At 30.7% G+C, this 17,517-nt stretch overlaps 2 protein-coding genes across 6 annotated transcripts; one reads left to right on the forward strand and one right to left on the reverse strand.

Moving 5' to 3' along the window:
- Window positions 1–1,320: 1,320 nt before the first annotated feature.
- Window positions 1,321–8,123, reverse strand: LOC119678531 (catenin delta-2). Of its 4 annotated transcripts, none has more exons than XM_038090400.1 (6): window positions 8,090–8,123; window positions 6,341–6,595; window positions 5,393–6,280; window positions 4,108–4,667; window positions 1,571–2,475; window positions 1,321–1,497 (listed from the first exon to the last, which is right to left on the reverse strand). In XM_038090400.1, exons 2-6 carry the CDS (start codon window positions 6,406–6,408, stop codon window positions 1,381–1,383), a joined length of 2,538 nt encoding a protein of 845 aa, XP_037946328.1. In that variant the 5' UTR covers window positions 6,409–6,595; window positions 8,090–8,123; the 3' UTR covers window positions 1,321–1,380. The 4 variants fall into 4 exon arrangements, with proteins under 4 accessions (XP_037946328.1, XP_037946325.1, XP_037946324.1 ...); XM_038090397.1 differs by lacking the exon at window positions 8,090–8,123 and adding an exon at window positions 7,721–7,851; XM_038090396.1 differs by lacking the exon at window positions 8,090–8,123 and adding an exon at window positions 7,554–7,670.
- Window positions 8,124–12,159: 4,036 nt separating this feature from the next.
- Window positions 12,160–16,887, forward strand: LOC119682480 (transmembrane channel-like protein 7). Of its 2 annotated transcripts, XM_038095932.1 has the most exons (4): window positions 12,165–12,498; window positions 12,686–12,918; window positions 14,871–14,917; window positions 14,990–15,155. In XM_038095932.1, the coding sequence occupies exons 1-4, from the start codon at window positions 12,339–12,341 to the stop codon at window positions 15,060–15,062; spliced, it is 513 nt and encodes a 170-aa protein (XP_037951860.1). In that variant the 5' UTR covers window positions 12,165–12,338; the 3' UTR covers window positions 15,063–15,155. The 2 variants fall into 2 exon arrangements, with proteins under 2 accessions (XP_037951859.1, XP_037951860.1); XM_038095931.1 differs by lacking the exon at window positions 14,871–14,917 and having other exon boundaries at window positions 12,160–12,498; window positions 14,990–16,887.
- Window positions 16,888–17,517: the final 630 nt, after the last annotated feature.

Genomic DNA, 17,517 nt, shown 5'->3' on the forward strand with positions numbered 1-17,517 from the left:
ATAAGTCAACAGGTCTAAGTAGACCAAACCTTATACCTGGCACAATTTCTACCTAGCTACCTTCTATCCTAATTTCTACCATCATCATTATTATTAGTGCGTTTATATTAGTGATATTAACGATATTGAGTACCGAGATCGCGGTTACGGAGTAATATAGTAACATTACACAACAGCAGCAACAAAATGCAGTCAATTTTATATAACTCGAAGTATCATTTTGCCAAGAAAAGGTTAGACTTATGGAGACTTCGAGTTAGAGAATTATTTTTTATTTTTGAAAAATACTAGAATTACATTTTAAGATATTTATTTATTTGCAGTCAAACATAGCCATAGCATAAAAATTATAGTAAAGTAAATTATTCAGAAATTAGGGTTTGGGATTTATAAAAATTCAGAATTTTGAATGAGTCTTCTACTTCATTCTTGGAAGGCTAATGAACAATTTCATCCACCTCATCATTACTTTCCGTTCCGCTTAGAATCGGATCTACAAATTCAGAACTATAATGCTTATTAATATCGTCATTTGTAGAAAAGCTTGAAGTACAAATTTCATTGTCAAGCTCAATATAATCGTTAATAGAAGCATTGGAAGTTATTCTATTCACTTTAAACCATGCTGCCAGCGACTGGCATTTGCACAAAGAAGCTACATAAGAAAAAAATTAAACATTTGATTTGAAAAAATGGACTTGCCCTAACACCAAAATGGATTCCTACTTAAAACAAAAATTCGACTTATAGAATGCATTTTTCCATATTCCTATTGACACGTGATATTTTGATCCTATTGGTAATATTTTGATTCGAGTTATGGAGAAATTCGTGCAATAAAAGTTCGAGTTATGGAAACAGAATCGCATGTAATTTGCTCTCTAAAACCCTGTTGCACTCATTTTAGTTCGAGTTGTGGAAGTTTGACTGAACATATATTAGAAATTTAGTTTGTTGCTGTCACTTTGTACTACTACTGTATTATTCGGTCACTGCATTCGTTACCTGAAACCGCGAATACCACAATTATATAATAGGGATTGAAATTTTAAATGATAACATATTTTGAAATATGTATTATGTTTTAGAAATTAAAGCACATAATATTAATGAAATAATAAAATCTTTGTTAAAGACAATTACTTTATGAAATTTTTTATAATTAGTTAAAAGAAAAATTAAATTTATATATATGTATGTATGTATATAAATAAGTATATAAATATTTATAATCCTTAGTTTATTAAATTACATGAAACTTTCTGCACTTTGATGGAAACGAAATGTGTGTATGTAACTCAATTTGTACAATTCTTTAAATTTGTTGATCAATTTTATTAAAATATGCAAAGCATTTAAAAGATATTGTGAATAACGTGATTAATTGGAATGGTTTCGTCCACAGTCAACAATTGGTATATACATTGCCATTGATGGGTTTTGGGCATCGATTTGATAAGCTTCATCTCTGAGTCCATTCGAAGATACTTCATCAGTCTTTAAGTTGGAAAAGGTTACTAATTAATTGAGTCATATTATTAAATGAAAACTAAACAAAAAAACAACTTACCATTCGTCGTAATACAGAAAAGTCGTTTGATATTGCAACACCACCATTACTCCTTGAGTTATTTGGTACACGCTGTATTGTTTTATCTTCATACTTAGTGCGACCCTGTGAAGCCATTGGCCGATTTAAAGTGTTGTTAACATTATTGGGTGAATTTGGTGAAAAGTTGTGAGTTGCAAATGATTTGGTAACGAAATCCTGTTCTTTCCATCCATTTTTCTTGTATACATCTCGCAATTCGTGATGCTGCCACATGGTGAATAATACTTGACTTGCGAATTTCAGTACACAAGCTGTATACTTTTGTCTTTGCTTGGTTATATTTAGAAGCCGTTCAACGCCACCAGCATCTAGCAAAGAGCGTGAAAATTCTGGATTTCTTTTGATGACTTCATTAATTGTGGCCAATACTGCACAAATTGTATCATCAGAAGTATTATGATCATGTTGAGGATTACCAGATGGGAGCTTTTGTACCAAATCCTGCATTGCATATTTACCAATCAATTCTTTATTACGTTGATCAATTGCAAGATTGCGTAGCGCTGTAGCGACAGCGCACACGACTCTGTCAACTTCCATACGTAATAATTCAACTAAAATAGGTAAACCTTTTTCCTTACGCACTGTGGCACGTATATCAACGCTTGGTTGCCAGAAACAAGCTGCAAGATTTTGTATAGCACCAGCAGCTGCTTCTAAAGTTTCAGGATTTGAACAACTTTGTAATAAAGCTAAATAATATTGGACAACTTCTGGTTGCCATAATTGTTCGTATCTTTTTGGCAGTATTCCTCCAGGCTGATTCTTTGAAGCACTTGATGAATAAATATTTTCTAATTGTTGTTCGCTTTGAGCAGCTTCTTTTTTCTTTTTACTTGTACCAAAACATCCAAGATTATCTCCTACATTATAAATATATTTTATGTATATATTACATTATCAAAACATATTACTTTTATTTAGTTTAAATTAACTACACTAAATGATAAACAGTTTCAGTATTGCAATATTAATTCATTAAAAGAGAAAATGAAAATGTCAACTAAGGTAATGAAAATAATGTAATCATTACATTAATGATTGTTTGGTGTTTTCAATTTAACAAATACACCAACAATCTTGAAAAATTCCAGTTAGCCGATATAGGAGAACAAATTATGTTGTTGTTGTTGTTGTTACTCGCTGGGATTTGTAAAACACATAACATGAAATGAATCACATGCCAAATACTGGGGAAAGATGTGGATGGGTACTAGTTGTGTGAGAAGAGAAAATATTATTTGGGAGTGAGAGTGGATTGTAGATAGTTGGGATTAAAATATGAGTTACCAAGGATCAATACAAAGAAACCGAACGGATTTAGGATTTTATGTGCGTTACATAATGCGATATAGACGATATTTCATGATATCGTCTATAACGTGTCAACGTTATAACGTGGTTATATTCTGATATCAATTGAGCTAGAAGAGGATACTGGATATGTATGAAATGACAGAAGTGTCTCGATGCTATTCGTTGAGTTCGTCAACTAAGTGCTATTCGCCACACCCAATAGCGACTACATAAGCAGGAACGAATTATGATTCTGATCACCATAGAGTACCGTTCGTGCTGAGGCAGCGAATACCAATAATCAAATTAAAAACAACAAAACTTCTGCAACAACTTAATTATTTTTTTTAAGTCAGTTTTTTTTTTGGGTTGTTCTACTGTAAATGATTCTACTGAGTATAAGATCCCATTAGGGTGAAAAAATCAAAAATTTTCGAAACGCTGATAATTTTTATAAGTGTACATTTAAAACTTAAAAATTAGTTCATCTAAAAAATTCACAAAAAGTTTTTAAATAACTAAAGACACGTATTAATATAAATGAAAAGTGGAGTATATTGCTCCACTAAAAAAAGTTTTGAACATAAGTCCAGCAATAGCAGGAAACGCGATAATAAACGCAATAATGTCAAAAATAACGAAAATGGGAAATAAAGGATATGAAAGCAAAAGGTTAAGGTTAGAATCGAGAATTCTTATAGAGATTGGGAGCCATTCGTCTGCACAGAGACATCCAAATGTCGTTAAATCATTCGAACAGGTACAATACTATAAGTAAGGAAAGCTAGAAAGAAACGTTATCTCAATCAAGGGTAAACTTATGCCCTAAAAAAATTTTACTTAGCAGGTAAATGAACTGTTATAATCTATAATAGAAAATGAAACATATTTTATAGAAGAAATAATTTATATCCAGCCTCACAACTAGAAAGATCTTAATTAGAATAGATTATGAACCAGAAATGACTGAAGAAAATTCTGCAGTACAGAGAATTTATTATATTATAAAAACTTGAACAATGAATTTCTAACATTCTAAAATGAAATAATATGCGATAAAGGAAGCATTGGGTAACACCGAGTTATGATGCTTTAAATAATCATAGAAATCAATAAATATATCTTTAACGTAAAAAAAACAATAAAAATAAACCAATAAATTTTTTAATGCGATGTACATACTCAACATTTAAACTTACCTTTTGAAGTAGATGGTTGTGCGTCCCGACTAGACATTATCGTTGGTTGCTTGTCATAATTCGGATCTTCGACTTCCTGACATCGATATGATAAATTGCGTAATATACAAACACAATTTTCAACAGTTTTGTTGCCAATATTATTTTTTTGAATAGCTGTCTTTAAAACATATAATAAGCACTCGACTAAAGGCTCAGTATCTCGCAACATTGTTCTGGCATATTTTCCAGCTGAGCTAACGTTCCGAATAACTCCAGAAGCATTACGAAATACGGTTGAATAGCATGTTTCCCCTGGACATACAGGATCCCAACCCGAATGAGGCTTTATTATATTATTAACAAATACTACTAAACCATCATCAATTATGGTACGTTTAATGTCTTCACATGACGACATATTCCACAGTACACCAGTAACTAATTCTTTCACTTCTGATTCCTGTGTTTTACATAATAGATTAATAAGAGCTGGAATGCCACCAGCATTTTTAATTGCACGTTTATTTTCATCATTTTGTCTTCCATAAGATAAATTGCGTAAAGCACCACAAGCATTTCTAAAAATATTAAAAAAATAATTAATTAATAGTTTCGCATTAAAGTTCATTTTTTTCTAAATATAAATTAGTTAAATGTTAAATTTTTTTTGTCAAATGTGACGCGTCTTACGACGCAATATGAGTTAGAAAGGTTCGAACAGTAATGAAGAAACAACAAACATTTTAATTAACCTATTGAAATTTGGCTGATCATGCAACGCTGTTTCAAGTATTGCTAAATACTGATCATCAGTGATGTTTGGAAATATTTGAATTTTTTAATTAGTTTTTAGTCCGTATATAATATGTTTGGACTGCAAGTTTCACGCTCTTAGAACTCATGCATGTCAGTTTAGAAACGATGACTAATCATGTTTTTTTCACAAGTAGCCAAGCTGCACATACTTTCAATGCTCAAGTTCCAAGTAGCTTGTCACTTTATTTGTAAGCGACACTAACAAACCACTTGCCATACTTTTTATATTACCACGAGCTTATAAACTGCAGCTTTATTTAAAAACACAAGTTCAATGAGTTGAAAGTTATTTTTGTAGTTGCTTATTTTTATTTCAAATCTGTTAATCACTCGTCAGATCTTTTTTTTATTATTGGTTTATTATTGTAAAAAATATTTTTTATTAAAAAGCAGAACAAAATTCTATAAAAATGGGTTAGCATAGATTTGCGTAGAAAAAAAAAAGTAGATAATGCGTATGTTTTTCCAATATTTATTTAATACTTACTTATGAATTTCTGGAATTTCATATGATAACAGTCGTACCAATGGAGGTATGCCACCTAGTGTTCGTGTTCTTTGTTTGTTTGGGTCGTCCATATAACATAAATGTTGTAAATAAGCAGCTGCATTAGCTTTAATTGAATTGTTTGGATTGTTCAGAAAGCTAATAACTTCAGATAAATTGGGATCCCTCCATCTCATTGTAGATCCAATATCATTTTCTGATCCTTCTAGCATATCTCCTTTAACAACATCTCTTCGATATTGTGATTCTGTTTGAGAAACGATTTCAATGGGATTAATTGTTAATTGAGATAACTTTTTTTGGAATTCGAGTTGAGTTTCGAAGGATCGCGAATTAGGATCTAATCCCATTGATGCTTCAGAATTTGGATTATCATTAAATAAAAGTGGTCTCGGCGAGTATGATATATTATTAACATTAACATTGGTTATCCCATAATTTGCATCAGACACATAACCATATGCAGCTGCTGTATTCTCAGCATAATTCGATTCTATAGGACAAGTCGAACCTGCAGTCAATTCATATTCAGACATTTCGTCGTACTGTTGAGCCCGTATATAGCGTACCGTTGGTCCGGTTGAAAGATCTGGTAAGCCCGTGACATTTAAATCCTGAGAGGAAGCAGTTATCTGCGCCTGTGAATTGATTAAAGTAGTGTGATCTGGCTGATAAGTACACTGTAGACCTCGTCCTACCGGCGCTTTCGAAATATATATGGATGACATTGGATATTCATTTGGATAGTTTTCATACTCTCTAAGTGTTGCATATTTAGAGGGCATTTCGGCACCATCATTTACGCAAGCTGCATTGTCCATGGACTGTTGCTGAGAAGTGCTTATTTTATTATAAAGAAATTTAGAACTGAAAAATATGTGTAAGATTAAAGAAATGTGCTAAATTATTGTGCCGAAAATTACTCACCCTAGCCCAATGGGCATCGATGAAACATCCATAATAGGTTCTTCATTATGTTTAAGATCGAACTGCATATCTGAATAATCCGATCTATATTCTTTTGCTTGATAATAATCACTTTTAATGTCTTTAGATGTGGTTGGACGTTGTGATCGATTATTAGTTAATACATTTGCAACTTCGTCAGTCTTAGGTGATAATGTTGAAACATTATGTCCAATATTAACACTTTGTCCATATATGTCATAGTTCACATCATTACTATAATTTTTAAATAAAAATGTTTATTTATTTTTTTTTATATAAAACGAAGACTAAAAACGAAACAAATATTACATTATAGCATGTTATACATATAATTTTAATGTTACATATGTGCTTATGAATAATAATTAATACTAATTAAAATATTAATTTAAATATAAATGATCAGAAAAGACGCTGAATGTTGGCAAAATAAATTGAAATTTATAAATGGATTTATATTTAATAGATAAATATATATTTTATGTAATATATATATATATATTTTATATAATATATTAATAGGAAAAACAGTTTTAATGGACCATAACTCTGTGAACATAATAAGTCTAGTCTGTTGCCCTACTATAAAAATTTAACAATTTAACATATAGAGGATATTTTAGGTATGACATTTTTTCTCACTAATAACAGTTTTTAGGAGCATATATATTTCCTTATATCTTTTAGACTAGGCAATATTGTTATTAGGAATAGATTTTTATAACTATTTCGAGAAATACGTAACCAAGCATATATACACCTGTTTATATCTAATTAATAATTAAAAATAAAATTACAATTAATATTAGAATTTAAGGGTGAAATTTTCTACACCAATCATTACTAGAATTTACCGTCAGGTATAAAATAAAACAAAAAAACACTTTTACATTAACCGATTTGAAATACTTATAACTATTCACATATAATATACAAATAATAACAAATTACTAACGATTTCTCATTGTAAACATAATTTTCTTGGAATGAAATTTATTATTTTTCAAAGAGTCCTTTCAGCATAATGACTACGATCGATAATACTTTTCGCTTCATTAACAGAACTGTTTGTTAATCAAAAGAAGACTTGTCAACACATTTATCTTTCATCAACACTAAATTACTTACACCATATATATCAATATAAAAATTCATAATTTACTCTAACTGAACTAAAACGGGTGTGGTATACCAAGTTGTTACCGGCATTTGCGCACAAGATTCATCGATTTTTAAACGTTCAAATGCAGTATTCTTATTGTATAAAATACAGTGCGTAATCTCCATAGTGCCACAAATTTACAGGTAAATATTGGAGAAAATTTTGGATAGTAAATATTCACTAAAATCCGTTCTTACCGATTCATTTTTACTTAGAATTATTGATTATCATGTTTTACACTATTTTAGTGTACAAATTGAAATTAAATTTTTTTAATCTAGATTACTTCAAATTACACTTGTAATGAAAGTTATTAGTTCTACACAATTGTTTAGTTATTTTCAGTGGGCGTTGCCACACTTGCTATACGCAGACATGTTGCCATCCTAAAATTCTCATAAAATCCTTGATATTTGAATAAATTATCTGCGTTTACACGGTAGTACTTAAAATTAACCTGCATAATATTATAAAAAGGTGAATAAATTATTATTATTCGTTATTAATTACAATAAGCCTTTTCTTTTGTAAGCATGTTGCAAAAGAAAAAATAAAATAAACACTACCTCAATGGCAACTCTGGACAAAATGGAAACTTTATTAGGCTTATATATAAAAAACACGTAGTAAAATTTAAAGTTAAAATTTCGAAAATAAATAATAATTCTTTGGAATTATTGATAAGTATAACATATTTATTTTTTTACATAATTGTGAATAAAATATGAATTTTTATTCCTTTTAACAGTAAAATAATAAATAGAAAATGTAACTTATTTGTTACAAAGAATGACTACACGAAATACGAATAAATAACGAAATCATTTGTTGACAGTTAACTGGAAATTTTGTATGTACTTCCAATAGTCGTTCAATATAGACGAATTTTTAATCTTGGCAACCGTATGTTTGAGTTGCTACTTAGTTAAACGAGTTTCAAAAGATTGGACTAAATAAGCCTAATAAGTGTTGTTTGATATGTTTCATATGTTGTTTTTAAAATAAGTGGTGGTTTTTTTGTGATATACTTACAAAAAAAAGGCCTAAATAATAAATTATCTAAAGCGATTATTTAATTTTGTTTAATGTGCTTTAACACATTCCACATACACATTTATAATCATTCCAAATCATTGTTTTATTAAAATATGTTTAAAAGTCAGCTATTATATTAATCACATTCAAGCTTATACTTTATGTATACGTGTATTCTGTGACAAATAGGCACAATTATAACTAGGTACTTTTTGGTTCCTGGTAAGCTCTTTTCTCGTTGCCTCGGTTTATTATTATTATGTTGAGGCTAGTTGAGTCAGTGCACTTGAGCACTTTTACTCTCTATTAACTGTGGGGTTTCTTCATAACCCCTCTCTACGTCTTGACTGGATAATTGTTTATCATTTCATCAGACTAAGCAATAATTGTCCTCAGATCTGCATACCTCTCAAAGGAGCCTGTTAGTTTTATGTAGTTTTTGATCGGATTAATTTTGAGGTCCCTGAGGATGTCATTTATGCTATTGTACCATGGTACATTGAAAAATCTTCTCAGAGCCTGGCTTTGTGCAATTTCTAGCTGGCGAATAGCACTGTTTGAGATTTTGCTAAATGCTACACATCCATATAGAAGTGACGGTCGAATTATTTGGTTATATAACAGCTTCCTGTTCTTAGTGTTGAGAATTTCATTTTTGAATAGTGGTTGGAAGTGTTGAAGAATTTTGGCACAGCTAATTCTTTTCAATTGAACATGTTTAAGCCATGCTTCCGAACTATAGAACCCGTGCTTCTATAGTTCCGACAGACGAGAGAGCGCTGTTGATTTTCGTGCGAAAAGCTTCCCACATAGGAAGCTGCCGATGATCTTAGTTAGCCTGCCTGAAACACCTACATGAGACATTTTTACTATCAAGCCAAAAGCTTTAGAAATGCTAAAACTGATCATTCCAGTCGACTGTCTTCTACTGAGTGCCGTTTGAATCATTTGAGCCGTTCTATCCAGTTGAAGCTCAGTGGACAGGTCATTCCTAAAGCCAGATTGATCGTCAGGGAGAATATTGCGTGACGCCGCTATAGCTATTACTCTTTCGGCTAGCTTTCCTATCGTTGATAGCAGGCTTATGGGGCGCCAGTTCTGCGGGAACTGTGGGATCTTATCCTGTTTAGGGAAGACAATGACTAAGACTTGGCCAGCTTCCAAGTCTTAGAAAATACGTAGGCATCTGTTGTTAATTATATCATGGCCGGGCGCTGAACTAATCTTTAGCCTCGCTATAATTTGGGAGATTTCTTCGTAAGTGCATGGTGCAATACTATTATCTGGCTCCAGATCCAGGATAATATTTGCATTCCAGACAGTGATAGAGAACGTAGGGGTCATAATATTCATAGGGCAGATTTCAAGAACAAACAGAACCGATTTATGTTCGCAGTCCAGCTCATCTAAAACTTTCATAAGGACTCTATCATAGTTGGACATGCATACATTTTCCCAAGTCCGCTATCTACAAGGCTACTAACATCTACCGATTATAATAGATGGAATTTTGTTATCTCAAACACGAAGATAATTAACTAGAGATCATAATCTTTCTACCAAGTTCAATTTCCCATCGATCTATTTGATAATATGAGGTAAAAGCCTCATTTTCTAGTCTTTTATCTGGACAACTTCTTTTATATCTCTCCCGTAATCGCGCAATCGTGGTAACAACAGCCCCTTGGGCAGAGTTTACTTTTAGTCAGTAATTACTACATAGCAAGAACTGCGGCCCTTCCCCACCTTACTTAGGTATCTCCAGATTTGACTTAGATATATTTGTTGTCAAATTTCGCACTCCAGTATATATGGATTTCATTGACTTCTTAAGAGTATTTTATAGTTTAAACAAAGGTTATCTGTGAAAAATACAACAAATGCTTGCATCAGATTCTCAACATCTGGTGGCCTAATCGTATCAACAATACTAATCTTTGGGGTGTCATAAACCAAATGCCAACTTCTGAGGAATTAAGTATGCGCAAATAGCGTTAGATCGATCATACTCTTCACAGACCTCCTAACAACATTGCTCGTCAAGTACTCAGATGGAATCCCCACGGAAGTGACTGTCATGTTGGGGAGCCTGCTGGATCATGACAAATTACTGTTGAATCAGAATTGCAAGCAGCAAATTATTCTTGAAATGACATCGATCGACAGAGTTCGATAAAAAAGATGGTGAAAGCCATTTTTCCCACTAGGAGACGAGGATAATAAAAGAAGAAGATAGCTCATATTATTAAATAGGTCGATCAGAAATTTTGCTGGGTAAATAAAATTAGGGAAAGATTATGAAACTTGTGGATCATTTACGTAAACTTGTGGCTCGTTTATGTAAACTTATGGCTCATTTATGTATTTAATGCGAGAATGTTATCGCTGGTTTTTTGTCACTTCGTTCGAGTTTATGGTTCATGTAGCATGGAAAACTCACCATGCGAGAACGTTAGGATGTGATAAGAGCAACTGGCAAAAATATAAGGTTTTTGAAAGTTCCATTTAAAAGACTATTTTAAAGGTTTGCGTATTGTTTGGGGTAAGATATTCAGAATTCTTTAAAAATCATAAATTAATAAATATTGTCTCTTTTTCAGAAACAAACATGGAATATCTTGCTGCTCTTATGTTTCACGTGCATCGAAGCTATTTACGTGATTCAACTGACTCATTTCATTTGCCAAATATGCATTTTGTCGAGCTATTTCGTCTTTATAAGAAAGTAACTCTACATCTTTTGGAAGAAGTGAGTCCGTTTATGGAGATTGCGGTCAGAAATACCTATATACGGAAGCATATAAGGCTAACGGCTGCGCTGCATTTTTATGCAAGATCATTTTTACGCGACATAGAACAAAATTTTGTATGCCCAATGAGCAAATCAACATTATGCTTCATAATAAAAGAGGAAGCTTTTATTATTCAGGGTACGTTGATATGCAGAAGTATATAAGAATTTCACTTCTACAGTTGAAAAGAATACTGTTAATATGCATTTCACTAATTGATTGTGTCACACTGATTCTTTAATGCGACACACTTTCCTGGTGTTATAGGTGCTGTTGATTGTGTACGCAAGTTAAAATAAAAACCTAACTCATAACTCACCCATGCTGGAGTTACAAGATCATAAACAAACAAACCGATTCTGCAGATTTGTACCGCAAAAAAAAAAAATTAATTAATTAATTTCATAAATTTGTTTTATGTTTGTTTTTATTATGGTTGTTGTACTCAATATAATTAAAATACTAAATATGCGTAATGCAATATATATTTTTAAGTTATTATATATATTATTCTTTATGAATATATCGCGAATATTGCTGAATACAAAACAATTGACAGATTGCAACAGTGATGCCAATGTCTCGCTTAACGAATACAGGCCAGCATGTTTTTCTTACCACACTTGCGAGCCACAGAAAACCAAATATTATAATATTCAGAATGTTATATTGTATAAAGCAATTGATTAAGCAATTTGTGGTATATAGTAAACATATCCAAAATAAATATGGAATATTTGTGAATATGGCAAACACACTATTTCGTGGTGAATAAAAACATTTTATTACCTCAAGTCCACACTAAACTATTCATGTTAAAATGTGTGATGCAAATAAAAGTTATGTGCTTTTAAACGTGTAAGAGCGCCTTGTGTCTGTTTCAGAGCGATGTGTAGTTTCTACCGGGTATCTATTTATTATCGACACAACAAATATTTTCCATGCATCGAAATTAAAGAATACAAAAAATTTTTGAGTGCAAAATATAATGGCAGAAAGTTTTCGTAAGAATTTTAAACAAAAAAATGCTTTAGATTGGGAAGAAGCAGGTGGAGAGTTTTATCAAGAAACTTATAGCTCCGAATGGGAAGGGTTCCCAACTGATAATGTAATAACAACACTTCTTCCATCAAAACAAAATCGCTTGGGTAAGTTGAGATTACAACAAATTTCGAATAAACATTTTGAAATTTTGAAATATCTTTTTTATTAATTAAACAAAATACATTTAAATACGATTAATATATTAATTTTAAAATAATCCGAATAAATCAATTTTAAAATGGAAAATCAATTGTACACTTTATATATTGAGGTTTACATTTTATATTTCAGGAACTTGTAGGAGAATTCAGAGAGATTCAAAAGATACAAAACCTAATAAGTATTGGCAACCAATCCCTACAACCAAAAGAAATACATATAAAAACAATGAATTGCAAAATTCATTGCTTCCAGATTTATCAGAAGTACTTACGGATGAAGGACGAATATGGGAAGAAATTTTACAAATAAAGTTAATACCTGTGCCAATGGAACAGAAAAAGGAACTTAAGATTAAATTACAGGTATTAATTGATTTATATAATATATAGGAGAAACATGATACAACATTGTGTGAATAAATTATGAGAAGCTTACTGGCTTTCCTTATTCTAACAAGCCATTATAATCAAAGTATTATATAAAAAAAAGACATATGATACGTATATATATATATAAAATTATATATAGTGATAGCAATTTAATTGAGCCTAATACAGTTGTTGTGATATATAATAAACTCTTTCTTTTCTTATAAATACATATATATTTTATTCCATAAAGATTATGTATAATTTTAAAAAGTTCAATATTATATATTTTTGTTTATTTTCGGTTTCCAGTTTCAGTGAGGATTGAAGTTAAAAAAATATTAATAGGAATTATTACTTTTTAGATTTTAGAAAAAACGGGTTGGGAACTTGTCACTACCATAGACGAGTAGCAGTTAAGTTCTTTGGAGAGATGTTGCCTAATTCCTTTATAAGTGGATAGGCAGTAGATAAGAGTCAAAGTCTGAGTTTGGAGAGACTATCACAGTGACATAGAATGAGTTCTGCTATTTCCTCTTCTCCGCAACAAAGTCTGCAAGTATCGTTTCTAGTAATACCAAGGTTCTATAGATTGTTTTTTAATTCCACAACGCCCAATAAGAAACCCTGTGACATGTCGGATGCCACTTCTGGGTTTTGATCGATACGACATGGATTCTTTAGCTTGTCTGCAGGCATTTGTATTATCTCAATAAGAATTATTAAGCGTTAGTAAGATTAAAGCTTAGAGTAATGTAACAAAACTTTGGGTTTACATTTTCGAGTATTGTTAATGTATAAAATAGAAGGAAAACAAACAAAAAATAGCGACACAATAGACATCGTATGGTGTATTGTAAATACCTTAAAACTCACAACACTAAAAATAGTTAAAAACCAGTAATAAATGAATGTATATAGGATCTCGTAACTCCATTGCAAAGTATTATGCCCTATGCACGTTTAAAACATAGTCTCGATACAGTAGTTGAAGACTCTAATTTTAGTCAAATTATAAGAAATACGGTAGCCAAAGACATTAGCTAAATTGTACGGAGTATTAAGGAAATGCATTAACTTCATTTTGAACATTATTATCTTCTGTAATTTAATCGAAATTGAGTATTAATTTGCTACGTATCATATGTAAACAGTAGTTACCGATGACTCCTGCAGCAATGAATGGATTTTATAAATTTAAAGTGCTTAGTCAATATCAGTGAATGCAAACAAACATTAAAGTATCGAACATAGTGTACTGTTTGTCATCTTTGATAAAAAACATAAAACGAATAGTATGTTACATTAAAAAAAATCCGAGACAATTGAAAAAATTTTAAGAATTGTATAATTTTATTTTACTTTGGGAAAAGAACACTAAAAAGATCAGTACCTTCGGGAAAAGAACACTAAAAAGATCACTACCTTCGGGAAAAAAAAACACAAACAGTAAAATAAAATTTCAGAGTTTGTGTTCGCTTACACAAAAAATGTTTGATGTTTCAGATATGAGTAGTACACTACGATAATGTACTGTTTATTTTCGTTCACTGGTCAATATATTATAATAAATTCTATATTGCTTCTAAGAACAATACACATTTGCGGGCAACTAATTTAGTATGACATGCTGTCCAATCTTATATGATTGCAGACTGTTAGCAAGGTTCAACATAAAAGAGAATAAAAAAAAAGGTTTTAGTGAAGCTGATCATTGAGATTATAGTATGATTTCGAAGGATCAACATATTGAAAACATTACTGTTTTCAACTTTACTGGCAAAATGATTTTGTATAAAGAATGACATTTTTCTAATATTAATAAAATGCAAAAGGTGTAAAGGTTACTAGGAAAATTTTAGTACATGAATAAAATAATGAAAGTTAGTAGATTTTATTTATTATTAAATATTTTTATATGCCTTTGTTTTTTTTTTTAATTTTAGTTATATTATCATCGTTTTTATTTTTTGATTTACGTAAATCACAACAGGTAAATATATAAAACTTTTCTAATGTATATGTTTATGTATATGTATAAAATATTTGTCTACTTATCTTGCAGAATGCTACTAAACTCCGACTTCAAGGATTCAATCAATTCAAATGGAAACACCGTAAGATATGGCAAAGGTTAAGATTATCACTTACTGAGCTTTTCACAAAGATGCAGCTATGGCATTCATCGTTAAAGAAGATCGAAGGAAACTATGGAACAGGCATAACAAGTTATTTTTTATTTATACGTTGGCTTTTTGTGCTTAACACTGTTATGTTTGTCTTTGTTTTACTATTTCTTATTTTACCAAATATATTTTGGCTAAATAGTTCAGAACCAGAGCGCGATAATGTTTTTCCAGTTGATGATCATTATAGCTCTTCAAACGTAGTAGATATCATCAAGGGAACTGGATTATTAAAAAATACATATATATTTTATGGTGCATATTCCAATGTTAAAATGAGTGCAGAAAATTTTTATGATTTTTCTCTTGCCTACTTTTTTATTTTTGGTTTGAATTTACTTATATCTTTATTTGCAATTCTGAAAAATGCTTATCATGAGTTCAAAGATCGCATTATCTATGGTAAATGGCAGAATACAGATTTTTGTAATTTAGCCTTTAGTGGCTGGGATTTTTGTATACATAATAAGAATTCTGCACAAATCAAACATAAAGCTATTTTTAATGAAATAAAATATTTACTACTTCTTAAATATTTAGAATATAAACGTAGACATCGCACCAAAAATTATGTGATCAAACTAACATTATCCAGAATCGTTGTGAACATCATAATATTAATGCTGTTATCACTTTTTAGTTTTATGATTTATTTCCTGCTAAATATTAGCTTACAGAATCAGTTGATCGAAGAAGGACATGGTAATTCTTCATATATTTTAGAGTATTCTATTTTAAATTTTCAACACATATTCAAACATAGTTTCGATGATCACACAATATTAATGCTTTTTTTAGCTTACGCTCCTTATATTTTAATTATTTGTTCTAATCTGATATTACCGACATTTTTCAATTATTTTTCTAAATTTGAAAAATATTCACCATTATATACTGTCAAAATAAATCTGTTAAGAATATCACTATTGAGATTCGTCTCTTTAGCAATTTTATTAAGTCAATTTTACTTAATAGTCTCCACGCCAAACGGTAATTATGCAAAGGATGAACATGGTTGCTGGGAAACTTTTGTAGGTTGCCAATTCTATAAACTAATCTTAACTGATTTTATATGTCATGTACTTCTCACGTTTTGTATTAATTTTCCACGTGCGTTATGTGCGAAAAATGTAAAGCATGATATCATAACACATTTCGGAGAACAAGATTTTGATTTGCCAAAACATATTTTAGATGTAGTATATATGCAAACTATTTGTTGGCTTAGTAGCTTTTTTGCACCCGTTATACATGCTGTCTTAGCGATTGCTATGTTTTTCATGTTTTATATAAAAAAGTTTCAGTGTTTAGTTAATTCTAATCCGTCTAAACTGCTATATGGTAGTACACGATGTAAATCAATATCTTTAATTGTTTTATTATTATCGTATTTAATAGTATTATTGCCTGTTATATATGTAATAGCAGTAGTAACACCCTCCAGTTCTTGTGGACCATTTGGTGGACTGCAATTTGTATGGGATGCACCAATGACGGTATTTTTAAAAATGCCACAATTCTTAAAAGATATTCTACTCTTTTTAGGAACAGCCAAATTTGCGATACCAAGTTTAATATTACTTCTATTTTGTGCCTATTATTTCTATGCAGTGTCCGAAGCAAATAAAAAATTAGTAAATATATTAAGAAATCAACTTGTTTTGGAAGGCCACGATAAACAATTTTTATTAACTCGTTTAAGTGTTTTTTTAAAGCAACAGCATAATTCGCACGAACAAAATTTAAAACCGGATGAATGTAAAACATAATTTAAAATATAATTACACACATAAAATATTCTATATGATTTTAGATAAAGTAAAAGTTTTTAATATATATAATAATTCTGTATATGAAACATTATGTTCAACATTTCAAGATATTAATAAAATTTACTTTAAAATCAAAACTGTGTACAATTTCAATTCTTTTATTTTGTTGGTATTTTTAATCACTGAAATATATGCATTGTGGATAGCATATTCAAGAAGTCAACTGTTTCAACTTAAGCAAAACCTACTTGATACTATGGTATCGTTGCTGACCATTCATCGAAGTTATGCAATGAGACTTAGTCAATCCTATAACAACTTTTGTCAAGGTTATGGTTCTGCAGAGACGAAAGAAACTAAGTTTCACCTTATATGTCAGTGTCTTTTTTCGACCAGTAGCTTAAGTTAGGTTATACCGGCGATAGCAGGGAATCTACTTAGGCCTACATGCCCATTGTGTTAACATATAATTAAATTGTTAACCAGTAAAAGTTTGGTTAACTTTTACTTAAACGCCTGTTACAACTTTGTCCATGTGCTTTTGTTCTGGTTCTTTTGGTCTGACGTAGGAATATTATGATGTTGCAGCCTTTACTGCTACTCGTACTGAAAACGAATCTGCAAATTTGGGCCTT

This window comes from Teleopsis dalmanni, chromosome 2, assembly GCF_002237135.1.
Source record: "Teleopsis dalmanni isolate 2A chromosome 2, ASM223713v2, whole genome shotgun sequence".
NCBI classification, from domain to species: domain Eukaryota; kingdom Metazoa; phylum Arthropoda; class Insecta; order Diptera; family Diopsidae; genus Teleopsis; species Teleopsis dalmanni.

Coding starts and splice junctions, on each gene's coding strand:
- LOC119678531 (XM_038090396.1), bottom strand. CDS start 7,648: ATGGAGATTACGCACTGTATTTTATACAATAAGAATACTGCATTTGAA. Junction 6,596..7,553: donor CAAATGCCGGTAACAACTTG/GTATACCACACC, acceptor TAAAAATTATAG/TAATGATGTGAACTATGACA. Junction 4,668..5,392: donor GAAATTCCAGAAATTCATAA/GTAAGTATTAAA, acceptor TAATATTTTTAG/AAATGCTTGTGGTGCTTTAC.
- LOC119682480 (XM_038095931.1), top strand. CDS start 12,339: ATGGCAGAAAGTTTTCGTAAGAATTTTAAACAAAAAAATGCTTTAGAT. Junction 12,499..12,685: donor ATCAAAACAAAATCGCTTGG/GTAAGTTGAGAT, acceptor TTTATATTTCAG/GAACTTGTAGGAGAATTCAG. Junction 12,919..14,989: donor AACTTAAGATTAAATTACAG/GTATTAATTGAT, acceptor CTTATCTTGCAG/AATGCTACTAAACTCCGACT.